This window comes from Bemisia tabaci, chromosome 6 (genome assembly GCF_918797505.1).
Source record: "Bemisia tabaci chromosome 6, PGI_BMITA_v3".
NCBI classification, from domain to species: Eukaryota; Metazoa; Arthropoda; class Insecta; order Hemiptera; family Aleyrodidae; genus Bemisia; species Bemisia tabaci.
In genome coordinates, this window is record NC_092798.1 from 37,930,726 (window position 1) to 37,958,135 (window position 27,410).

General features: G+C 39.8%; 3 protein-coding genes across 4 annotated transcripts in view; 1 reads left to right on the top strand and 2 right to left on the bottom strand.

Moving 5' to 3' along the window:
* Positions 1-27,410, top strand: part of nkd (NKD inhibitor of WNT signaling pathway naked cuticle) — a 172,043-nt gene that overhangs the window by 8,661 nt on the left and 135,972 nt on the right. The window lies entirely within an intron of this gene.
* On the bottom strand, positions 4,104-5,362 carry LOC140224858 (uncharacterized). The gene is given in 2 exon segments (XM_072301711.1): positions 4,104-5,007; positions 5,010-5,362. Coding segments are annotated over 2 exon segments (468 nt in total). The 5' UTR covers positions 5,121-5,362; the 3' UTR covers positions 4,104-4,650.
* LOC109036928 (vanin-like protein 2) lies at positions 18,927-27,300 on the bottom strand. The gene is made up of 6 exons (XM_072301463.1): positions 25,150-27,300; positions 24,482-24,646; positions 23,863-24,012; positions 23,218-23,381; positions 22,537-22,751; positions 18,927-21,238 (listed from the first exon to the last, which is right to left on the bottom strand). Exons 1-6 carry the CDS (start codon positions 25,243-25,245, stop codon positions 20,397-20,399), a joined length of 1,632 nt encoding a protein of 543 aa, XP_072157564.1. The 5' UTR covers positions 25,246-27,300; the 3' UTR covers positions 18,927-20,396.

Sequence of the window (27,410 nt, forward strand, 5' to 3'; positions counted from 1 at the left end):
TGATCAATTGATAAAATCAGAATCCAAATTTTTTTCAAAAATCATATAATGTCGCAGTGCGGTCGGTAGGTATTCAACTATACAACTTGATCAGAACCTCCGGAGGTTCTCGAATAAATGACGCAGATCGAAGAGCAAAACGATTTGCGAATTTAACATGGAACGTACTTTCGGAGTTAGTTACTTTCTCCAAAGTTCTTGCGCTAATTTTATACACGAATACCTTTGGGATTTTTGGAAAGAATGTCTTAAAATCCCTGTAGGCTTACAACTATTGATCTACTATCGAATCGAATCTTACTCGAAATCACTGCATATTCACCTCGAGGCGGTCGATATGAGGTGACCCGACAGCGGAGAAATAGAACTCAACTGTAATAGCTGCTGCTTCATCTGCCTTCAATTTTTTGGCCGATCTCTCAAAGAAAGTTGATTATTTTTTACTGCAATTTGACGAAGCTTTACCGAGCTTCTTAGGAGCTTTCGGCTCAAATTTTGGACCTTGCAAATGCACCATCGGTTCTTTCGCGGAGAGCTCTGCTAGATTCAGCAGTCAAATTTAAAATCCCTGCTGCATACAACTACCCTAATCTTCGCCACAATGGAGAATTTGCATGCAAATTTTTTATTGCTTCATCTGAAAGTGCTTTAAGAGCTGATTTCACAGTATTTTTTATAATTTTTTTCTGATTTGGGAAATAGTATAAAAATCGATTTAAAGGTGAGAAAATGCACCGCCTAGTGACGTCATCTGGCGGAATTTCCCATTTAAACACTCGTATTTTAGCAGATTATATCATTTTATCATATCTTCTCCAATAATAGCTCGATTCATGAACCAAGGGTATCCCCGTGTTCAGTTCACTCAGTAGCTTCCACTTAAGCACGAAATTCACCAAATTTGAGACACCTGCAACTTCTCTATTTGAAACAAGAATCCGAGGATGTTTCGACGAACCCGTTGACGCTGTCTCCAGACCAGAGCCGAAAGGAAGTCGTTGACGAGAGGGAGAGTGGCAAGACGAGAAGCGATCGAAATCGAAAAGGGGGAGCAGGCAGCACCAAGGAAGGCATAAGCGGCGCGAATAATCAAAGTGCGAAAATTGAAATCATTATAATTTGACGAGGCGCGGCTGCATGCCGGCTACCGCAACCGCGACTCGCTTCGATTTGATTCCGATCGATGAATAAATTTCACTCCGAATCCGGGGGGGGGGAGATAATGGAGAGGGGACGAGGGGAAGATGCGCGGGGCGGGGGAGGCCGGGATCACGCGCGGAAAATTGAAGGAAAGCAATTAAACTGTCACCATTGTCGGGAACCATCTCTGCCGGTGACAGGAGGCCCGAGCGACCGTCGCCAAATTGCCGCCAAAATGGAATATCTGATCACGATTTGTCGACGTGAAAAATTGGAGCGCTCTCAGGTGTGGAAATTGTTGGACAGGGTTCCCCCGACCACCTCCTCTCTCCCTTTCTGCCGAAATAATTGAGAGGCAGGCGAGGTGAAGAGGGACGCGCCTCTGAAAGAGGGGAGGTATTTTCAAAGCACAGTTCATTGGAATAGGTTGTATAGGTCGGAATAGGGCCGTTGGACAAGGTAGGTATGCTCTAAAGCACCGAATTGTATTTTTCTTCTTAAAATTGGACGTATTTCTGCCAAACGGAACTATGTGCATCATGACGTGAGCCCTGTTATGCATGTATTCTTATGGGCCTCAGGGCTCATGTCTCAATGCACATAGTTCCGTTTGATAGAAATACGTCCAATTGTACCTAGAAAGCTACGAACTCACGCAGTAGAAACTTGGAGTTCAACGAGATGTTAGTAAATATTTTGCAGGCAATTAGCAATCCCCAGCACTTTGCAAACCAATAGTCGTTCGTGTTAAGAAGGAAAAAATGCCGTATGAACATTTGGACGTTGCTGAATTTCAATCGATAAAATGTTTCTCCTTGAAAAAAGTTATCAACATTTCTCCTTATTCAAATGTTTTGATTAAAATGCGTATCAAACTCTTCGAAAAATTTGAAGAAAACTAGGCAAAGGTTTTTCCGAAAATTTGTGTTTTACAGAACGAAATTTGACGACGTCTGATGGTTCATACGGTGTTATTCCTTACGGCAGTAGTGAACATATAGAAAAAATATAAACATTCCAAAAAAGTCAAAAGATTACCTACAAGTTATTTCCCTTTAATGTAAATAGACACTTTTTCCTCGGCAGTGAAAAGCATGACCCTTGTTGAGTTTGGATCGGATGGGCAACTAAACTAACTCCGCGACAAAGCGAAGAGAATCGCTAGAAATGAAGGCGTTTCAAGCTAAGATCGTGCCATTGGAGGCCACTATACCCATCAAACCCTCTTTATGCCGATGCGCATTAGGCAATGCCATTAATCGAGACAACATGCAATCCGCTAGCAAAAATACCGGCAGTTGCTGATCGCCTATACGACATGTACATTTTACTTTGATCAAAAATGGGCCACAAATCATAGAATTGATGTCACTCGTGTTTTTCCATAATGTTAATTAAAAATACTCGGACCTTCTTCAGGAGTTGATTTCCGGATTTCTTCTTGTGTGATACGTGTAAGTAGTACGTACAATTTTGAAGAGGAAGTATGTTGTGGCATACTGTAGTTCTTACCTTGATCGGTTTCAAGAAGTGTTCCTGTTTCAGTCAATATTAATTTCCTTACTTTTCGCCGCAAAGCCAAATTTGTCACTTCTACTTGGGATATAATCCCCGGTTAGCTAACATTTTTCTTGGTTTCCCTTCGTCCGCTTTATACGTTTCTTCAGATATTTAACCTCTTGTAATCATTTTTGTACTCAATGTGCAGAAAAAACCGACCCAAAACTGGAGGGACCGTGGAGACCTCATGTAGAGATCAAATTGACGACTTTTTCAAGATGGTACTGACATCATTGGCTCATTTTAAAACCCTCAGCTGCGTGTGAAAAATCATTGCTTACATAATGTTTTTAAGGTAGGCCAGATATAGTGCGGTCCCTTTAGGCAAAAAGTAGTCCATGGACGATCAGGGCCGGATTTACGTACTTGCCGCCCAGCCATAACATAACCTCAAACAAACATTTTAGGTTTTAATTTAGAAAAGCTGAGAATGAAAAAATTCCTGACAATTTCACTTTTCATTGCCATTTGGTATTCGAGAGAAAAAAAATTCGATCACATAAGACCCGTTACCTCAGATTTCTAAATTGACTTTTGAGGCTGTGGTTACATATTGAACCAATCGATATCACCATAATCTCACCTGAGTGATCTGTCGAATACGATCTATAAAAACCATCAAGTGAACGTGCCGGTGGGGGAAGGGCGTATGAGATGCGTTTACTCGTGTTGGGCACAATTTTTGTGAAAGCCCTGTCAACACTAACAAGAGTTCAGTTCCGTAAACCCATCCCTGTTTGGACAAAGCCTTCCACTTGTAAAAACGAACGAAAAATTTATGAAAGAACAAACATAAATATGGTTAAAAATTTTAACTTCCACCGCCGCGCCGACCGCACTGTATTGGCGCAATGCGTGAAGTATTCATGCAGTCTTGTAGGCGCTATGCGCTTCACGCCGACCGCTACTGACCACACTGTTTGGCGCAATGCGTGAAGTATTCATGCAGTCTTGTAGGCGCTATGCGTTTCAAGCCGACTACTGCTGACCGCAGTGTGTTTAACGCAATGCGGGAAGTATTCATGCAGTCTTGTAGGCGCTATGCGTTTTATGCCGACCACCACGCCGCTCCGTTCCAAGGTCAAATTGCATGTTTGGTTTCTCTCTTAACTCGACTAATTAAAGGTGTTGTTTCTTGAACCACCGAAAGACGACAGAATTAGAAATTACTGTACTTTTACTCTCAGGAAATGAGAGATTTTATCGCCTTTTCTCGTTTGTAATTTATTTTCTGAATCAGATTTTTTTCTCTCTCTTTTTGATACCTACATTCAAAAATATTGCAAAATTTGCCGCCCCCTACATTTTGCCGGCATGCGCCGCGCCGCGGCCCATGTGGCCATCCCCTAAATCCGGCCCTGTGGAAGACCTAAGTATGTAAAATTTAAGAAAATGCACAAAGAAGAGAGACAACCTTCGAGACGAATATAGAAATATCTTGATCATTGAAAATTAGCCTTCGTGAGCCTTTGTGCTGTTTTCTTTCAAAAATCTCGCCCGGAACACCATAAATTATTAGAATCTGCCATTTTCATGATTTTTTTCTTTCCTTTTCTTTTACATATGATAAATGTAGGTGAAGAAAAAACACGGGCGCCACAACTATTCTTGTAAACAATTTTACTATGGAAACCAAATCACAAAAAACAAACCGGACTCTCCATGCACACGACAAGAGTCCTTATTAAAATTAAGAGAGGAAACGATAGGTGACTGAAAGGGCCTAAAAATGAAGGGCCAATTTCCTCCAAAAAAATTCTATAACTGAGGAATAAACCAAAATGGCGTGTTAGGTATGTCAAACAAAACATGTGTGAATATAAAATGAAAAATTGAGGAGCAAACCTCCATTACTCACCCATTCAATTAAATACTTTTTTAATTCATTCTTTATTTCTTGTTATCAAATATATTTGAATAGAAATTACAAAATAACGCAGTGAGCACAATTTAAGATCCTCTTTTCCTCTTTACACCGACCACAGTCGCACCATCAATTTCAGTCTTATTATCAATCGCGAAACCCCATATGTTCCTTCGCTTTACCGGTATTGACTTCACGGATACCTGCGTTTGGAAAATCGGTTCACCTGTACAATCTTTGGTTCTAAAATATAAGACAATCATACCGTCCGGCTTAATTTGATCATCCAGCCAAGTTGTGGTCACATTGCCACCCACCGGAGGTTCGATTGCTCCGCATTTTTTGATCTCAGCAGCCAACCATTTCCATCCCTTCTTCACACCCACCGTCGATATGAAGTAAGTTTTTTCAGGGGACGGCTCCGGTTTCTTTCCAGGTTTCTTCCAGGTTTCTTCCCAGGTTTCTTCCCAGGTTTCTTTCCAGGTTCCTTCGATGGCAAAGCAAAAATCAGGGAGGAAAGACAAAAGATGAGCACGATTGTACGTAACGTGGACATTTTTCACAAACGCACCAAAAACAGTAAGTATTACACCACGGTGAAACACGAACAGTATGATCAGAATATTATGGTTTAGCCTTTTTATGGTGGATATGGTTGTTCGGTTCGATGACAGTCAAGGTGAAATAAAAACGAATTCAGGTGGCTTTATCATGTGTAGTCTTTTTGCGTCAACCCGACAAGGAAAATTTGCACTGGATTGTTGTAAAGTAACTATCTGTACCCAGCATATTTTGTTCTGTTTGAACCCTCGGCTCTCAGAAAATTTGCACTGGGTTGTTGTGAAGTAACTATTCGCACACAGCAAATTTTGTTCTGTTTAAACTCGTAGTTCTTGTCGGTTTTTCTGTCATTATATGGTTGTGAAGGGGCGTATTTTTTTGTAGAAGTCACTGTACTTCATCTCTCAAAGGAGACGGGGGGAGGGAGAGGCGGATCCACTTTTCTCCATTTAACCCTGGTTGAATAATCGATTCTTCGATTCGAATAATCGATACATTTTCATTGGTTTGAAATGAAGGGAATGGATGAAGGGGGGGGGGGGGCTCATAATCTAGCCCGGTAAAATATCATGAGCCTGTAGGCATTTAATTCAGTATTTATGCTCTGCTTCAAAGGCAAATGCCACTAACCTACGTCATGCAATTTTTACCAGAGAAACCCTTTTGAATCGCAACATTTGAAAGATTTGAAAAATTAACGTTTTGGTACGAACCACAAGCCACCGTTCAAAAATAGCCGCCTGCGAAAGCTTTAAAATTCTGAACTTTAATTTGGGCCGCCAGTTTGAATTGTACTAGATCATTGGCCTCTGCAGAACCTTATTTCCTTTTTTCTATGTATTACTCGATCGGTGTGAAAAACCCGAATGAATTGAAACGTTTTACGAAAATTACATGTTCCTCCATTAATTGCTAATTCTGAATGATGGGCCGACGAGGTGATGGTTGAAGTGCTTTTTTAAAATTATGGTAGCCAGATACCAGTAATTTGTGCAATAAGGTTCTTCTCTCATGAACCCTGGAGCGATGCACTTTTTTTTATTACAATTCAAAGTTTTGTATCAGCTAAACGCAAGGATTAAATGTGAGTTCCATCCCCCTGAAAATTTTCCCTACAGCGAGCATTTAAAGAGAGTCCCAGTCAGAATTTTTCGGCTCAAATAGGATGAAAAATGATGGTTACTTTTGAACATCCCGGTATGACATATGTTCCCTGCCAAATTGGGTTATGAAACTTAAATACACCTGACTAAATCATGGGATTTTCGTGCGTTTAAACACAGTGAGATGTGAGCTAATATTTACAGGGTTGCAAGCTGCGTAGTATTCAAAACTTCCCGCGTGATCTAAAAAAAATGTTTTCTTGGGTTTTCCTTAATTTTTTAGGGTAAAACGAGGAGAGGAAGAGACAAAAAATGAGAGAAAATGAACAAAAAGGAAAAAGATGATTAGAAGCAGTTGCTTCTATTCTAACCCCACGCTCGTTGCATGATCATCTTGTAGCCATGTGAAATAACATTTTCATTGTATATTATTTGCATTGAAGCTTTTTCATTTCACATAAATGATTTTTCTTCAAGCAGATCTTCAGAGGGATGTAGGAGTGAGTAACTAATGTCTAAGACACGAAAAAAGCTTGTGAATGTCTTCTCCTGAGGAAAAATAAAAAATGAATGTAACAATATTAATTTTGAACTTCATTGATGCTTTAACTACAAAATGAGAAATGAGAATGAAACGTATAACAATACTGATTTTGAATTTGATTGATGATTTAACCGAACTCTGCTTTTTGGACTTCGAGAAGGATAGGCCAGCCCAAATCTATTACCTCTTTATCGGTGGTGCATAAATTTCAGAACAGAAGCTGATTGATCTACCTGCGTTTTGTAATTCCGTTGGAAGATACACGTTTATGTATTAATTATAGTACTACGAAGATTTCAAGGGAATATCCCATAATTTCTAAAATTCAAAGGTCCTACATGCATGCTTTGGAGGTGCGCTGACTTAAACGAATGGTTGTGCTCCCAGACAATTTGATACCTATACGCCAGGACCGCACGTATCTCAGCGGCAACGTTCCAAAATTTTCTCGCACAATTTACAATTTTAAGAGAGGAAGGAAACATATCAATTTGAAAAATGTATCAGCAGATAGCCGCAACACAATCTTCCTACTCGATGACGCGGATTCGATTTGACCCTAATCGGAAGTACTAATTTCCAGGCTTCTCACGCGATTTAAGAGAAGCCAACTTTGTCAGAGTCAGAGGAACTCTAATTCTAAGTCGTCGAACGTCCAAATGCACTCAGAGATGCAGTGCCTTTCACTCCGAATTTTTGTCACTAGACGCGGGGCGAATCAAACGGTCGCTTCACATATTTGAGGACTCGAGACAAAAATCCTGTCAAATCATTTAATTAGGCAACATCGCTCTGCTCTCCCTTGCAGAAAACACTGAAATACACTTTGCATTACTTCTGTCCCCCCCCCCCCCCGGTTCCCCCTTGCGGCCACCAGGCCCGCGCCACGAGGGGAGACACCGCGCATTGATGCGACGCGAGCCACAGCCTCTTGTCTTGCCCCCGGTAAGCATTTTCAATTGCCCCCCCCCCCCCATCCTCTACCCACCACCACGTCAATTCCTCGATGTGCTGAGATTGAGACCCTGAATTGAGTTCACTCTCGTTTAAATGCTGAAAACAGACAGAATACCCCTTTTCTACTCGAAATTGATTCGACGGGAAGCGTGTGATTCGCAAGCTGCCATTCCTTGATGTGTTTCGCGTCGTCCATTGATATAAGAATACGACGATTGGTTCGAACGTCGGGTACCAATGCTTGAAGATGGATTTACATAAAGTTTGAACTTGGTCATGAAAAATTAAGGACATCAGCAGAAATTGAGGGAAGCCGGGATGACATACGTATCAGATAAAAGAGACAGATTTGTTCATTCACTCTACTAGAATTTGCCAGGCTAACAATCCACACGCTAGCTGCTAGCCTGACCAAAAAATGACACAAATTAAAATTTGAAAAATTTCCCAAATTTTGACTAGTCTATGACCATGCATAGTATCCCTGTAAGTCAGTATCGGCCAGTCTCGCACTCGGTATGGGGCAGCAAACTGAATAAAATTTATCAAAAGTCGGGAATTTCAAGATGTCCCGGTAACTGTTCTCGAGCTTTCAGCAGTATACGTACGCAGCAGCCGAAAGCAACCGGAAAATTATTGCCGAGTTACATTCAAATCAGTTCACAGGGATGTGCCGATTCGCATTTTTTGTGGGTAGCGGAGAAAGAAATGCAGAAACTATCACAAATGTTGGGTCAAAATGACACCTATACGATCCATTTGAAACTTTGATGGGAATTGCGTGATGCCTCTTTCCGCTAATGGAAAATTTTCCTGAAAAAGATGTATCGATTCATCTGAGAGTGCTTAATGACTTAATGAGCTGAATTCGTGGTATGTTTCGTATAGAGTCCCTTTATACCCAGAGTTAAGACAACTCACTTTTGGTTGGGCTGAAAGTGGCCTAAAAAAAAATCCAATTCTGATTGGTTCTCGCTCATGGAGGCCGAAACGAGTGCACCAAGATGGCGGTACCTCGAATGTGAATAAGAATAATGAAAATATTACCTAATTGTGGTTTATCAAGAGTAAATTGTTATTTCCATCGGTCCAAAATGAAAATAGATTAAGAAATTATTCACAAACCAATCTCATTTTCTTTTTAATTGATCAATTAGTTGATGTTGTTTTTGTGTGACAGACATCGCAGGATTCCTGATCCTTATCCCTCAATATCGTTCGTTTGGGTGCACTCGTTTCGGCTTCCATGGCCAGACAAGGCCGGCTGCCAGTCAGCTGATAATCGAGTTGTCTTAACTCTGGGTATAAAGGGACTCTAGTTTCGTAGTTTTTCCTTATTATATATAGGAAATTGCAGTTATAATTAAAACTCCGAAAATATACCGCCTTGGGACGTCATCAGACATCATTTCCCTTCTAAACTCTTGTATTTTAGTATAGATTAGGTCATTTATGGTCTTATCTCCTCTGACAATTGTTCATCTTGAAAACCAAGGAAATTTTCATGCTTACTTCACTCAATATCTTCTTCTTAAAAATAAAACTCGCCAAATTTCAGAACTTGCAAATTCTTCACTCTATCGTAGAATAAGGACTTTTATGAAAAAGAAGAAGTAAAATCCAATTTTTTACAACAAGTGGATGTTCCATCATCCAAAACCTTTCATCATTCGACAACAGTGGTTCCGGGTAGATAATTTTCCCGCCTGCCGTCGAAAGGTATCGTTCTCGTTCTCGACGCGCCTCATCCAATCCGGGAAGTCCCGCGGTGAGGATCTGGTCGAAGGAGCTCAAGTTTCAATTTCAGTCGTCGATGAAAAACCTCCCGAATGAGAGACAACGATTTTTTTTCTCATCTACCCTTCATCCTCCTTCATCCGCGGTTCGAGAGGGCAGAGGAGTAAACGTGGCCCAGAAATGAGTGTCAAATCCAGAGCTTGGAACGATAGCTAAGACGCCTGGAAGCTGACGTCATTAAGTCTGGCATTATTCTGAAATTGAGACAATTGAAAAGCGGAGGAACTGTATTCACTCCTCAGCATCGTTGCTCCTCTGACGTAAAGGCGTATCTCTATTCTCACCTGGACCCTGGAAAGCATTGAGTTATATGGAAAATAGGGCCCATCCCAAAACGGAAATACGCCCTTACGTCAAAGGAACGACAGTCCGAGCCCTTGGCCATGCGTGGGTTAGCCACTACCAAGGTCCACGTTGTAATCCTGATAGACGTTGTTCAGTTAATACTATCAAGGAGGAAAGAAGTTTTATTTGAAGTACTCGTATTTAAATGTATCTTAAATGCGTGCAGATTCAAAGCTTACATCTTTAATTGCACGCTTAGAGTTCTCAATTTAAGATTTTGTTTCAGTAGTGGCTTGCTAGTTGTCACAGATAGGGGAACGGTTGAGGCCAGGGTGGCAAAATTTCATTTAAAATAAAATTTTGACATTTCACGTGAAATTTTTCATGAAATCTATGAAAGATAGTGAAAAATACCGATTCCTCTTCATGTTTCGCAAAATGTAAAAATTGTGACTTTCCTCTATTTTTGTGTGTTTGAGTGCGGGTTGCATCCTCTAGCCCATGAAAAATGTGAAATATTTCACAGTCTCTTGAAATCTCATGAAACGTTTCATTGAAATTTCCATTCTTTCACTTCTTTTGTACATTTCATGCCACCACCCTGGTTGAGGCGATCAGTCCCTCCCTCTCGTCCGTTTTCAAAGGTGCCAACGACGGATTTTGAAAATGTTCAGTCCCTTCGTTATCGCTCCGTTCCTCGGAAAAGGGTTGTAAAGGTATTTCAACACAGCGATAAGTTGCAGGGCCGGATTTACCTTCTTGCCACCCCATTTCATTCGTTTTGAAACATCCATAGAAACCATCAGGTTAACGTGCCGGAGGGGAGGAAGAGGGGTACATAAGACGCGCTTACTCGCGTTTGGCACATTTCTTGTGAAAGCCCTGTCAACACTAGCAAAAGTTCACGGAACTTTGCTCGAAAATTAAGTTCCGTAGACCTATCTCTGTGTGGACGATGCCTTTCATTTACAAGAAAAGAACGAAAAAATTATGAATAAGAATAAACATGAATGTGGTCTAATGATCTTAATTTTCGCCACCGCGCCAACTGCACTGTGTTCGGCGCAATGCTTGAAGTATCCCTACAGTCTTGTAGGCGCTATGCGTCTCACGCTGACTGCTGCTAACAAAGTGACCGCACTGTTTTTGACGCAATGCGTGAAGTATTCATGCAGTCTTGTAGGCACTATGAGTTTCACGCCAACCGCTGCTGACCACATAATGTTTAACGCAATGCGTGAAATATTCATGGAGTCTTGCAGGCGCTAATATATGTTTCATGCCGGCCGGTGCGCCGATAGGGCTTCTCCTTTCCATCTCAAGTTCTCGCCATCATTGCTCTCTGCGCCGCGCAAGTCCAGGCCAAATTGCGTGTTTGGTTTCTCTCTCAACTAGACTAATGAAAGGCGCTATCTCTTGCATCCCCAAAAGACGAACATATTAGAAATTACTGTAGTTTAACTCTCAGGATATGAGAGATTTTTTTGCCTTTCCTCATTTGTGATTTTTTTCTGAATCGGATTTTTTTCTCTCTTTTTTTGATACCTACATTAAAAAAAATTGCAAAATTCTACGCCCCCTAAATTTGCCGCCATGGGCCGCGGCCCATGTGGCCATCCCCTTAATTTGGCCCTATTAAGTTGATACAAAATTTGACTTCTTAAATTATGAACAAATTTGCGACAGGAATATATATTTGTTGTGTTTTTGAAAATATGAATAACTCATGTGAAAAATGTGTTTAAGAACATGTCTCTGTTGATTTTACTAACAATTATTGATATCTTTATCCATATTCTTAAACTATAGTGACTTGGAACTGTCATACCCTATCGATCGGTTAAACATATTTGGTCTTTTCTCAGAACAAGTAACGTAACACTTTTCCATGATCACAAAGTTGACTACAAAATTCATTTTTTGTGACGGATGTGACGATGCAACTTCTGTTGAATAGTTTGCTAATTTTTGCGTGTGATTCAAAGAAAAATTAGTGAAATTTTCAGACAAAAATATTTATACTTTCCCAGAAAAAAAACATTTAAGAGAAACATTTTCGCAACATTGAAATGTAGTCACGTCCTCTCATGTGGAAAACGACAATGCTGTGGAATTTTTTGTGTGGAAAAATACTTGCAAACACTCCTCTTTTCGGTGCTACCAATATCTCAACTTTAAATATAACCCTGAGAGGTCCGTTTTCCACAAAAACGCTCACATACTTCTATTCCGTCTCCCTTCATTTTTCGATGGACCAGTAAGATTTAGCCGACCACATTGTTTCAAGACGAAAGGGGAATAGTAAAAAAGATAAAAGAGACACGTATCCTGCCGTGTGAAGGTAAAACGCCGTATGAGTTTTTAGACGTTGCCATATTTCCGTCGATAAAATACGGATTTATTGGGAATATTGTGAGTATTTTTCTTCAAAATTTTCAAACAAGTTTGTTCGCACTCTTATCTAAAATATCTGAAAATTTGAGAGAAAAATAGATATTACTTTCCTCATGAATTCACGTTTTATCCAAGGAAAATTTGGCAACTCTTGAATATTCATAGGGCGTTTTTCCTTAGCGCGGCAGTATTCTGCCGTGCTAAGGAAAAACGCCGTAAGAACCTTCAGGCGTTGCCAAATTTCTTTCGGTAAATCACCAATTTTCGGGAAAATTTTTAAAGATTTTTTTCTCCAATTTTTCCGATACTTTTGTTCTCAGATTCACCGAAAGTTCCTGAAAATTTCAAGGAGAAATATTCATAACTGTCTTCAAAATTAACTATTTTCTGAAACGAAATTTGGCAACTCTCGAATGTTCATATGGCGTTTTTCCTTAGCGCGGTAGTATTGTTCTTCGGCGTTATGATCTTTACTGAGCGTGAAGTATGTGCGAATCCGGAATCCGTGAACATATTTTCAGATATGCGGATTACCTACAGGAGATTTCCCGCTCCCACAAAAAGGGATTCTCCTCATGCGGGAAAACTTCCGCAATTGAGCGCGTGAACGCGCGGGTAATTGCATTACCAGGCAGCTCAGTCCTCCGGGAATCGGGAGATCTCTTTCGACGCGTGGAGAGTGTTCAGCATTCCAATTTTCCCTCGACCGAGGGGGACAAGTCACACGTCGGTGGAGGTAGATTTGAGCGCGTATAATATCACGGATTTTAGAAAAATACATTCATCTCTGAAGGGCTAATATTGAGCGAGTGCGAGTGTTTTAACACTATGCACTGGACCGACGACGTAACCAAAATTAGCCTAACTACATCGGGCGTTAACCAATTCCCTGATGGACCTAATTTTTTCCTTCTTTCGTTTAATATGTGACAGAAAATTGTGCGACATTTTGACTTGAAATTGTGTGAAAATATTCTTCAAACATTACAGAAAAAGTATGCGAAGTTTCAAGGCGCGTTATATTGACTAGTTTTCTGGGGAAGGGGGGGGGGGGTTCCCGAAAGGAAACTTAAGGAAGTCGTTGCATTCTATGGATCCGGAAATTATTTGAAATTTGAAGTCTGTTTGGATGAATTTTGAGGCCTCCCTGATGCAATCGGCAATCGGCATGTAACACATATTAGCGCCTACAAGCTGCACGAATACTTCACGCATTGCGCCAAACACGGTGCGGTCGGTGCGGCGCGGCGGCGAAAATTAAAATTATGAAACCAAATTTTGTGTTTGTTCTTTCATAATTTTTCCGTTCATTTCTTATGAATGGAAGGCTTCGTCCCTTAGAGATAGGTTTGCGAAACTTGACTCTCGCGCAAAGTTCCGTGACCTTTTGCCAGTAGTGTTGACAGGGCTTTCCCAAAAAATGTGTTCAACACGAGTAAACGCATCTTATGCACTCCTCCCCCGCCGGCACGTATTCACTTGATGGTTTTTATCGATGTTTCAAAACGAATGAGAAGGGGCGGCAAAATACAGGCAGCCCATGGGCGGCAGGTAGGAAAATCCGGCCCTGCTCGGGGGGGCGGGGGGGAGGTGACACCACTTTCAATTCTAGGGGGGCATGCCCCCCTGGACCCCCCTTCGCACGCCCGTGGATCAGGTCCCGCCAAAGACATCACGAAGAGCAGCGAGAAACCTCGAAGATCCGCGACAAAGCGTTCCTAAAATTAAGACGTCATCCATTGTCGCCGCAAACGAAGACGTAACACAAATCATCCCCGCATAAATTCGCACGAAGCGCCGAGCGGCAATCTCAAACCTCCCGTGCGAAAACCGCCATTCAACTCATCTCCCGGTTGTAACTCAATTTTAACGTGAGCCCTAGAAAGCATCGAGTCTCGTTGACACCAGAGCTCACCCCAAAATGGCGTCACACCCGGGAGCCGAGCGGAGCGACGAAACGAGGTGCAAATTCCGCAACCCGCCACGCAGCACTCGGGGATGAAGTGCGTTGATGATTAAATTATACCTATAATTTGTAGCCGGCGGGGCCGGCGGGGGGGTTGAACGGTCGGAAAATGGGGCAGTGATTTGGCTGAAAGGGTGCCGTCGTTTATCCGGCGCATGATTAAATTAGAGACCGCGCCGCATGAATTATTCATTCGCGGGCCCGGAATCCCAGATGCCCCCGAAAGTCGAGACTTCGAGAGTCGTGAGAGTATGAATTAAGTAAAAGTTCGAGCTTCAGCCCGCCCGAATCCGGATTTATACATAATTCCTGCACTTTCCATCCCCAGCCCCCTTTCATCCCCCCACACCCACGCGTCGTCACTTACGGAGCTTCCGCTATTTCGTCAATTCCTCCACTCTCGAGTGAATTATTTTTACCGTTCCTCAGTTTCTTACGCCGCCTTCGCTAACCTCACCGAGTCTCGATTTTAGAGAACTTCATTCGCGCCATCATCTGCGATGAATTATTCTACTTCGTTGCTGTTGAAATGCGCTCGAACTTCTGGATCCGGGCTTTAGCAACTTCAAGGTGGCGAAATTCGATACTACCTCTCACTCTTGAGGGAGGAATTTTACCTGATGAAGCGAAGGATTCAGGGTCCTCTAATAGGCTGTTGCGTAGGTTGTCAATTATTGTCACCCATGCAAACGGCGGATTTGGAACCCCCCAGGTTATTGATTGCGGAATGGGGTGGAAAAAGTACGGCAATGGACCACTATACAAGGTACGAATTTCAGCATTCTGATACATGTTTCTCAACTAAAATTTCACGTAAAATACGATGCGCGCAACAAAAATTACCGAAATCAACTCCTTCCGAAGATATTTAATGATTTTTGATGCGTGATTTCAAACCACCCGCTCATGAAAACTCATTGCTCTACGTGATTCACATCGTGCGCTAAAGGATATCATGACATTCTCTGCTATATAAAGATCTGGCAACCTCAATCTTGACGCTTAGGCTCAGCTGTAGCAAATTACTTATAGTTTGAACAACACATGGTGGGAAATGAACATTACTCGATTGAGAAGCGTGTTGAAACTTTTGTAGTGCGCGATTTGACTCACGTAGAGCTTTGAGTTTCTTGTGAGCGGGCAGTTCAAATTCCTCGTAACCAATGTGTAATAAAAACGTTAATATCTTCGTTTAGAGTTTGTTTCATTAGTTTTCGTTGCGCGAATCGTGTTCTATGTGAAATTCTGGTGAAGAAACATGTGTCAGAATGCTTAAATTTGTACCTTGTCTAGTGGTCCATTCGTAGTTTCCCGGACAAAAGAACGTAACTCCATTCCAGGGTTGCAAAATTGACTCAAACAATTCGATTTTTTGCATGAATGTACTTGTACCTGCGAAATTTTTATCCAAAATTGTTCTGATTTTTACAGAATATGATGAAAAATCAGAGAAAGTTCCAGTTGGATACGCCCCGGAGTCTGTAGTTAAAATTGCAATTTGTGAGGGGAAATTTGGCAACGTTGAAATGTAGTTCCGTTTTTTCTTGGGGGAACCAACGAACTGTTGGGTATAGATATTCTTCTACGAACCATGAGCGTTTCATCTACTAAATTGGCCATCCAGCGGGTTGGTTATTGTAATTCATAGACAAAGCTATAGTCAAAGATGACAAAGTGAAAATGGAGTGATGCCACTGGTGTCCTCTTTATGTATTGTTTTGTCTATCAATTTCAATAATCAACGGCTCAAACCCCATACTGCCGTGCTAAGGAAAAACGCCGTATGAACCTTTAGGCGTTGCCAAATTTCCTTTTAAAACGCGAATTTTCTGGTAAACTTATGAATATTTTCCTCCCAATTTTTCAGATAATTTTGTTCGCAGTTTCACCTAAAGATTCTGAAAATTTTAAGGAAAAATATTCATAACTTTCCACAAAAATGAACATTTTATCGAAGTAAATTTGGCAACTCTCGATTGTTCATACGGCGTTCTTCCTTAGCACGGCAGCATAGAAGCGCCCCCTCTCTCCTTCCTCTATACAGTCCAATCTCGTCATTTTCTAAGTTGAGAGTAAAAAAATTCACCTCAGTTTTCATTCCAGAATGAAGAAACAGATAACAAATGTCATAAAAAATCTCGAAACTTGAATGGAGTCGCGACACCTCATTAATATCAGGATCCATTCTTCACAGGCGTATCACCTCAACGGTTATTCACGTGGATGACCTTTGACCTTGTCGACGGAAAATTTAAGTCGATCCGACGTGAAGTCGGATGTCCTCTTGGCCAACTACTGGAGTGAAAACCGGAGGTCCGGGGTTTCCGTTCCAGTGGCGTGGCGTGCTGTGCGATATATCGCTGTTCTGCCATTTAAACCTATGGTAAAGAATCGATTACTAAGGTGTTCGCTGCGAACACCCTAATTATCGATCCTTTTCCATAGGTTTAAATGACATAACAATCGATTTATCGCAAAGTAAGCCACGCCACTGTTCCGTTCGCATGACTGCCTGATGCCTCTCCAACGACATCGAGAGGGAATTGATGATACCTTTTCTATTAACCGTTGTCAAGTTTATCCCTGGACTGCCGGAACGGTCTTCCAAATCGATAGACAAGCCTGAAGATGCAGAGGATGAGGCGAAAAAGGTAAGGAGGAAGAGGGAGGGGAAAAAGAGGAAAAGAAAGTGAAGGGAAACAGGAAGAAAAAGACAAAGAAAGAGAAATTATTCGCATTTTCCTTTTTCCACCCCCACATTTTCTTCCTATTCTCCTTTGTTTTCTTTTTTTATTTCATTTTCTTCATGTTTTTATTTTTCTCCCATCATGCTTTTTTCTTTCCTTCTTCCTCTCCTTCTTTTTCTTCGTCATTTGTCTTCTTCTTCCTCCCCTTCTTCTTTTTCTTCCTCTGTTTCTGCTTCTCTGTCCTCCAATCTCTATATTGTGACCCCATAATTATATACTATTATGTTATGAGCAGTAAAACTGAAGAACTTAAAGTTATTTAATTTGATTTGTTTCAATTACCTATGTTTAAAAATCAAGTAGTTTACCGAAACAAGAATTTCGACAAATCTGAGAATTGAACTCATAAAATTCTCTTAAACTATATGAAAAAAGCAGGATTAGACACTTTAAGATGCGGACGGCTCTTAATCTACAGGATCGACGAAACATATATTCTCATCAAGTTGACGACTTTGTATGGCATTCATAATATTTCGTTGAGCGAAGTCTGACAACTCGCGCGCCCGAGCCCCGAATCGACCATTCGACTCATTGGGATGGAAACCATTCGAGGGATTTAGTAATACCGTTCTCTCTGAAATATGGGGATGAAAAATTTGTCCACCCAACAGATTTTCCTCTCCAGTGTAGGACTGTCCGGTGGAAAGTTAATACGTCTTAAAAGCTCGTCTTTGAGGCAGATATTACGGCTCTATCCGTTACGAATTCATCAGGGAATGGAAATATGAGGACAACCGCGATGATCAATGCTGCTGTACTCTGGAAAACTATGCTGCGTCAAGAAGTCTTATGAACATTTACGCGTCGCTATCGTTCTTTCTAAAAACGCGAGTTTTATTTTCAATAAATTTTGTGAAATTTTTATATGATACGTTTCAGAGAATTCTGTTCGCAATTAATGTTTTCCACTGTTTCTGAAAATTTCGAGGAAAAATATCCATAACTTTTTCTCAAATTTTAACATTATATCCGATAAAATTCGGCATGGTTTGTATGGTCATACGGCGTTTTTTGTTAGGATAGCAAAATGGATCAGCTTGCGAAGGGGTATCGGTACCTGACCTGTAGGTATCATACTGGTTGGGCGCATTTACGCATATGATTAATTCTGATGAGGCTCCGGCATTTTAGGAATACTTTTTTTTTTTGTGACCTTAATGGTCATGGATATAAATCTTATTGTCACGGGAAGTTCAAAAGTACGAATATGTACTTAGATGTTTTTGTGAATATTCCGGTTTTTGTGATTACACGAAGAATAGAAAAAGAGAAAAGAAAGGTATGGATTTCAAAAATTTGGAGGGGTCCAGAATGGTTTGAAAAAGTTTCAGTCGGTATTTAAAGACTGAATTAATTATGACATTCTATTTTACATTTAATCACTTCAACGTGACTCCAAAAATCTTACTATTTCTTAAAAATTAATAAAATAAATAAATAAAAATTGCCGTAATTTTCATACTCTCAAGGACTCTGGTCCTGTAACCCGACCATTTTATTTTTCCTTTAGTTTCCATCCCTGTGGCTGTCATTAGCGATGGCTGGATTTGAGCATTTTTGTCTCAAAACTCCGTTTCTTTCGTTTTATCATCCAGCCATCACATATCCTATAACGACCAGACTTGCAACTGATGGCTCCATTGATTATAGCCAGCCAATCACGCGCAGCCTGGTTGACTCACCACCAGTGACGTCAGCAAGTCTATATAAGCGTGGGCTGCCCATTTCTCGAGGTCCTCTCCACTATAGAACCGTGCGTGTTCCATGTAAACCTCGTCAGCCCTTCAGGCATCTCTCAGTGTCACTATTTTTTTGTTAAACTTTCATTACACTTTTTCGATTCTAGTTCAATCCAGTGAGCTCTCTCACTTATTTTCGACTCTTCAGTGCCAACGGGGACACCATCATTCCTCTTGTTGCAACACATACCCTACATCGGCTTATGTTTTTTAAAATCCTAAATTGAGCAAAAGATTACGGCTAGATTTTACTTCATCAATTTTTTATTCATTGTGAGTGATTGAATGAGTGAATTTCTTTATTCCTCGCCTCTGTCTTCCGTTATTTAGACATCGTCACATTCCGGCTAAAGTATCACAAGCGCTATGCGACGTTTAAAAATTTACGCCGCCATTTCATATTTAAACAGAGAAATCGTTGGTTTAATCTGTTAGAAAATTTCACTGAATTTTCTTTGTGCTGCCGATAAAATTCAGTGAAATATTCAAACAGATTCAATCAACAATGTCTCTGTAAAAATATGAAATGGCGGCGTAAATTTTTAAACGTCGCATGACGCTTGTGATATTTTGGCCGGAAGGTGACGACATGAGGGTTTTACTTATTGATCTTGGGTTACTGCCTAATTGCTTGTTTTGTTTTTTATCTTACAAACAAAAACCCATACTTAGAATAATGTGTACGTGTGAGCGTATTCTGCTCTTTTTCAGAATAAGGCAAGTGACAAGATTTTTACTGTACATGAATTAGATATCATTAAGAGCTTTCCTCACTATTATGTGGGTAACGAATAAATGAAATAAAAAAAAAAATGTCACAGGGAAATATAAAGCACCACCACTCGAGCTTTTAAGGCTTGAGAAAATTAATTAAAAGTTGAGACTATGCGATGAAAAATAGAGGAAATCTCAAGGGCTTACGAGTGTACAATAACTCAACACTCGACCTCTCTTTTTTCACAGCTCAGCACCTTGATTCCTTTAGGAAGAGAAACTGGATTATCACAGTAGTAGGACAATAGGACATGTTTGCAGTAACGTTAGGTTTTTTCCTAATTTTGAGTTATGGGCTCCGGACGTATACGTCTATCGCTTTAAATGGCAAGAAAGAGGCGTGCTAAGTAAAAGTACATCAATAAGTCTTTTCGGAGCACAACTTTTCATTTCACGCCCTAATACACCTTTTTAAGCCAACAAAAAAAGCGAACGTCCTATTCAAAAATTGTGCGTTCGTTATGACATTTTCATAAAAGGAAGTTCAGTATTCAGTAAGGTTCACCGTTTATATAAAAAAAAGTCACTTAAAGATACAAATATGATAATAAATTATTCTGATAATTGTCATTAAAACTGCCATTAAAACGAGACAACTCAATATGCTGCCGTAAAAAAATCGGCGAACAGAGAGGATTTGATATGAAAGACAATTATTTTAATTACCTGAAACCAAGCAAACAATTTTTTTTATTTTCATCAAAACGCTGAAATGTTACGTGATGTTTGTTGCGCTGAAATAGCAATTTATGTCACTTTACAAATGTTCATAAATTTTCCCTAAATTTTATTCTTTCATTATCGTTTTTATCAGATTTCTGTTCTAACAGTAAATTTTCTCCTATTGCATGTCCATCAAAGAATGATTCTATGCTTTGAACGAGACTAACTTTTCATCAAACCATGGTTAGTTTTAGGCACTTGACTCAGTCAGTAATAGAAAGTCACTCATCAGAGGCAAATCAATTCCACTTGCCAGGAACTTTATAAATTCCGAAAGATAGTACATTATCTACGGGCTGGAGAATAGACATATTCAATTTATATTCCGCAGAGTTATCACTGTTTCGTATTCGTTGTTTTGAAAATTGAAACTTTTCTATTGTTAATGGTTCCAAATTAAAATCACCCGTGATGGGTATATAGTCCTCAGTCAGAATTTTTGAGTTTATATTAATAATTACATCATGCAGTGTCGTTTTCACAGATGAATCAATGTTGGGGATCAGTCCACAAGACTCAATAGATTCATTCCTACACGCTGCTATACCACAAATGGCGATCGTCGCAGTTCCCTCGCCACCGAACGGTCTGTCGCCGAAAAATGAAAATAGCCTGTAGCGTGGTGCCCAGCTATCAAACTTCTTGTTGATACTCCATCGGACAGATGCAGAACTTTCGAAATTTGGTACAGAATAATTCAGCTCAGTCTTGAAAACCACCCCATCGATTTTTTCGTAAATTTGATCGGAAGGATACTCGAGGATTTTGGTGCTCATTTTTAACAAGCTATAGTCTCGACTGAATTGTAGTTTTTTCTGAGAGTAACTTTGATTTTTAGAATTAGAGGGTAAATCTCTTTTAACTGGTGGAGGGTAGCTACGTCTCAATGCTTTTGGAGACTCAGACCAGAATGGAACTTTTGCGAAATGAACTTGGGTACCGACTTCGTTCGGCGTAACGGCTACTCGAGCTCCGTTTTTTCCAGCATAAATTCCACTACCTCCGTGTCTTTTTGTATTTAAAGTTGAAGCTAGCAGATTTACATCCATTGTGTAAGACCAACCGGCTTGAACGCCAACAGCTAAAATCATTGAAAAAACAAATTATTATCACTTTATATACTTTATTATAACGGGTTTAATAAAACTGATCGTAGCTTAATTTCCGGAGTTTGTTATTGTGGTAATTGCAGTTTGTTGGAAATTATCGTAAATCTAATCTCAAAGACTTAAACGGGAAGATGTAAATGATTTAATGATAAAAAACTAAACAATCTGCTTTGGTTGCTTTGGTCCTTTTGCCTTTTATTCCGGGGCGAACTAAAGAAACATTAAAAAATCAGTTCAGTTTACAAGAGAAGGATCATTTCTTCTCTGATAATTTCTCCGAATGGCAATAAGCAGGGCCGGATTCACCTACTTATCGCCCATGGGCCGCCTGTATTTTGCCGCCCCCTTCTCATTCGTTTTGAAACTCGATAAAAACCATCAAAAGAACGTGCCAGCGGGGGAGGGGTGCATAAGACGCATTTACTCGTGTTGAACACATTTTTTGGGAAAGCCCTGCCAACACTACTAGCAAAAGTTCACGGAGCTTTGCGTGAAAGTTAAGTTTCGTAAACCTATCTCTGTGTGGACAAGGCCTTATGTTTGGCGCAAAGCGTGAAGTATTCAGACAGTCTTGTAGGCGCTATGCGTTTCACGCGGACCGCTGCTGAACGCACTGTGTTGGATGCAATGCGTGAAGTATTCACGCAGTCTTGTAGGCGCTATGCGTCTCACGCTGACCGCACTATGTTTGGCGCAATGCGTGAAGTATTCATGCATTCTTGTAGGCGCTATCCGTTTCACGCTGACCGCAATGACCGCACTGTGTTTGATGCAATGCGAGAAGTATTCATGCAGTCTTGTAGGCGCTAATATGTGTTACATGCCGATCGCCGCGCCGAGGGCTTCTCCCTTTCATCTCAAGTCCTCGTTATCATTTCTCTCTAAGTCGCGCCCGTTCCAGGCCAAATTGCGTGTTTGGTTTCCGACTTAACTCGACTAATTTATTGAAGGCACTGTCTCTTGTATCACTCAGATACGACAAAATTAAAAATTACTATACTCTCAGTGAATGAGAGATTTTGTCGCCTTTTCTCGTTTGTAATTTTTTTTATACCTACACTTAAAAAAATTGCAAATTTTTTCCGCCCCTTAGATTTGACGCCATGGGCCGCGGCCTATGTGGCCAACCCCTTAATCCGGCCCTGGCAATGAGTGAGAACGAACCTGATGGTACGCAAAAAGAATTTTGCCAAAAATGTACCAAATTTACTTCTTTGGTACCACATCCCGATTAATGGTTACTATAGGGAGGGGTAAAATTTGTGCTTACCGTACAGGAATGGCAATTTTGAGTACCATGCAGACGTGAAGATAATATCCTTTACATGTGTTTCTTGTAACAATCGAATAGCAGGGTCCTCAAAAAGGATGTCAAAACAAATAAGCATACCGAAAGTAACACCAAAATCTGTTTTGAAAGTGCTAATTTCTGTTGGTCGTGGAGCGCTGAATTCAGGTTCACGAAACAAATGAGACTTGCGATACCTGTTCAAAGGTAGAAAAAGCTGTCGATAATGCATGAAGACTCGGAAGAAATTGTCGGTATAATTATCTAACAGCAAAGCTAATTTTTTCTCTTTTTTTATTTTATTTTACTTCTTCTCCGAAGCAATCTTTGAAACAATGATAATACTAATTTTAAATAGATCCTTTTCCATTCTGACTTTTGCCAGAAAAAAAATTGATTTTCTTCGAACTAAGCTGGTGAGGAACTACCTTTGAAGACACTGACTTCATGTTCCGAGTTCGAACTCGACGGTGTATGCCAGAGAAAATGTTCAAAGACGTTAGATGTTAGTTCACGATTGGACTGTCGGTGAATTTAGGATGAGGTTTACCAATCGTCTCCACCTAGACAGAAGACAGAGTATTTTAACTTTTTTCTTGGACAGCCCATAGACTTAATTGGATGAAAATACTTAAAGAGGTGAACATAAAATTTATTTCATACCTTGCGATGATTAAACCCTGCCGATCAAAGACAACATTGGTATTGTAAAATAAGAATTCATCCACTGGACAGTCAGATTGCAGGGAGCAGTTAAATTTTTCAAGTAAGTTGATGACCACATAGATTTTGTTCAAGTGGGCCGCATGGGATATTCTTCGAAGAACCTGCACAGTTTTAATGATATCATTGAAAATAGAATGTTGACTCCCAAAGTGAAATTCCTCTCCGACCTACCTAAAAATCCATCCATAAAAATCCATAGATATTCTGCTCATTTGATCAATGAAATTTAGATGATTTCTAAGGAAAAAAATTACATTTTAGCTCATTTTCCGCCCCCTCTTTTTAAAAACTGTATGAATAAGAAATTGAAAGCAATATTCATGAAAAACTAAGATTTTATCAATCAACAAGCTATTTTATTTTGAGGGCATTGGCAAACAAAAAAATTTCTGGTATACTTTTATAGCCAAACAATGATAGCCAATGTTGCTCATTTTCCGACCCTGCACTCACGATTTTTGAAAAATTGAGCTTCCTCTAGAAGATTTTAACAGCGGGTTCGAAAATCGGACTTATTCGTCCTAGAAATTCATATTGATTTGGAGGGTAAATAATAGTGTTGGCGAAAAAGCGTATTCTCACCTCATGAGAAGCTCCACGCGGAAGTTTCCATGGCGTGACATGCTGATGTGGACTTGGAACATCAACCAAATTGGCACTGAGATACAACCGGCTTCTGTTGAAATAAATCCCTGTAAGTCCCGCTTCAGGGAAAACAATTATATCCACGTTCTGTGGAAGAAAAGAGGAATACTATCTTCAATTCTTCCCTCATATTTTTTTTGACACGTTGTTTCTGGTTCATTAAATAAATAAAAAAATTATCAATCTTATGTAACAATTTTGATCAATTGTTATTAAATTGTATTTCTTTCATGCGTGCTTACTACGGCAATAGTGCCTGAGTGCCTATAACCCAGTCAAAAGAGGATGAGGAAACAGAAGAAAACATTTTTTCTATTCGCCTTCAACAGCCAATTCACAGTTACGAACCAGAGAATTGAAATCGTTGGTCTGAGAATTTTTGGATTTTTATTCGAATCAATCACTAAAATGTCTGCATTTGAAAACCAACAATTGAGGGAATTAAATTTTAAGTTTTCTGCTTGAAGTGAATTTCATGAGTCAAAAGTATCCATCCCTTTACTTGTGATGAGTGGTAATCATCAGGAAGTTTCGTCATTGTAAAGACACCACTTACCAGTCTGCTCGCATTTTTTATAAGAAGTTCGTATTCGTCCACATTCTTAAGCATTAAATCTCTGAGGGATATTCTGTCATCCTCTCCGACTGTATGGTATTCAACAACGGCCGCAAAGTACTCTTTTGGTCCTGAATTTTCTTCATCTATTCCAGAAAAAATCACCTGACGGGATAATGTAAAAGTATTAAAATTTATATGCAAATTGGCAATCAATCACGTCTTAAGAAGAATAAAAAATTTCCTCTTGCAATATCAATATAAGTTCGAAGTTTGATATTCTCATTCTGGTGACAAAAATTTACGTCCTCGCACTTTTTTGTAACAAAATTAGTAAAAATTACCTGAAGTTTACAAAGACAGATAAGCAGTGTATTACTTTGACAAATTATTAGAGTCGATAAAATGCAATTTTTGTCAGCAATATAGTAAAGTAAATTTTTCTTACATAATAATTTTAAAAAAAAATACGCAAAAATGTAGGTACGCAGGACGTAAAATTTACATGTTGTGCCATTGAGGTTCCAGATGTTTTCTTCGTAGTAATTTCAACTTTTGCTGACCATTTTATATTTTTTTGTGACTTTACGCGGCGTGAATGAAATGATCTGAGTCATCCAAATCAGTTTAAAGAAGCACGATAAAAATTGAGGGTTTCGCTAACTTACAATTGAAAGTGTAATCACAACAATTAAGGCAAGTATTGAAATGATACAAGGTCGTTTCATGTCCTTTGTTGATTTGCAGCATAGAAGGAACGTCATGGTCAAGTGAAAACAATCAATTAATAATACAATATTTAAAGTCAAAAATTTAAACCCGTAACCTGGTATTAAGTCGCGAATTTATAATTGTAAATCAATGGAAGTGAAGTAGTGAACAGACTCACAGAACTTTCTGTCTTGGTTTACAAAAAGCTACTGAGCATCAGTGATCAAAGTAGTTTTGTTTTCTTCAAACAGAAACTCAGCTTGGAATGAAGAGGTAAGTTCATTTACCCGTGATCATGAAGAGAGACAAAATGAGAGTCATTTACCTTATTAGCTATTGCAAGATTTTGGGAAACAATTCCATACATGACAAGCAATGGAAAGTAACTGGAATCTACGTGCAAACTTCATTAGGACAATTTTTAAGGAACATTAGTTTATCTTAGTTCATTATCCGACAATTCGTTAGTCTGCTGACGGAAGAACGTATCTTCATTCCAGCAAGGCCCTTGAAAACTGTGAAGTAACACGAGGAACAGGGATCTTCTCGAAAGGTGGTTATGCCCTTATCAGAGAAGCGACGATTTATGTACTCAATCAACATTGAAGACAGCAAATTTCATGATTCAATTAGAGCTATGAAAGTAAACAAAATCAAGATAATGATTTGGCAATTTGGGGAAAGTTTCGAGTGTTACCATTGATTGATTTCTACGCAAGAAATTTTGCCAGCAAGTGCCAATTCATTGACTGTGTTACATTTAAGAGTGCAAGTTAGCTTGGTGGCAATCCACTTCTGAGCCCGAATCCGTGTAATTTTTATTTATTTGTCTTAAACCTCCTCGCCTACGTGTGCAAAAGACTTCAAAGACTAGGCCAATTTAAATTGAGATTTTTTTTTCTTGTGATTTTTTTACCTTAACATTTTTTTTTATTGACAATATCTAGCGCACGGCAAAGACTTGAATTTCCCAGGTATTTTTTAAGCTTTTTTTTTCTACCCATTTTTACATTTCCACTTGAACAGTGTTTCGAAAAATTCTGCTTTAACAGTGGTATGTTGGGGCGTGTCGGCACGAACAAAGGTTAATCCGAGAGTATGGGTATAAATCGGGGTGATAAGGCGTTAATTAATTTTTCCTTATAAAAAATTAAAAATATAACACAAGCGAAGGTTTTGAAACGTTGCAATCAGCTACCACGTGTATTCCCTTGTTTAATCATCTATGTGTGACCATCGACGGGAGAAGGAACCTTCGTTTACACAAACCAAATTGTCAGTAGAACAATTTAAAACCAGAAAAATTTCATTGACGCGGAGAGATAAATTTTGTGTCAAATAAAGTTAAATTCGGCGTAACGAGTAGCATCCTTCGCGTAACGAACGAGTATTCTTCTCAGCGCAAAAAAACGAAAATCTGGCGTGAGGTAATACTGTTCTTCGTTGAAATTAATCCATTTTTCCTTGGTGAAGAAGGCATAGAAAGAGAAACACACTCGAAACGCGTCCATATTTCCACAATATTTTCATTTTCGGTAAGCAGTTCTTTGAGTTCTTAATTCAATTTTGTTAATTGTTTTTATCACTGGCATACTGTGAGAGACATTTACAAGTTACAAGCATTATATTTTTCAGCGTGCAGGGTGTGTGAAGAGCACGATTTGTGCTCCTGTTTGCCTTGCGACGGATTTCCAGCGATTTGCTTTCACGTCGTCAGCGACGACAGGGAGCAGATTAGAGCGCAGATGCGCTTGCACGGAAAACAATCGCAGAATGCATTTTCCCGAGATTTCGTTTCTCGTCTCTTAATTCCCTGCCGTGTTGTTCCGAAGTTGCTGCGAATGCTGAGAAACGTATCACGTGAAGGATTTCCAAATAAGTTACAGCTCGATGCATCCCTTCCGCCATGTGATACCGATCTGATGAATGCATCCCTGGAGATTTCCCAAACTTAACGAGGAGCATACACAATCCGCTCGAATTTAATTTTGCTTCTTTTCTCTTTTAATTATATTATTACTTTTCAAAGTTAGGTTCTCGTCTATGTTTCAGCGCGACTGGGCGTACGAGAAATCAACCGAGGCCTTGCCTTGGGCGGAAATTTTCCGTCATTCAAGTTACAATTTCTAGGATTGAGGACAAACTTTTTTATACTGTACCTCTCTACCTAACTATTTTCCCCGCCTTAAGAGCCTTCTTTTTTGTATTCGAGCAATTG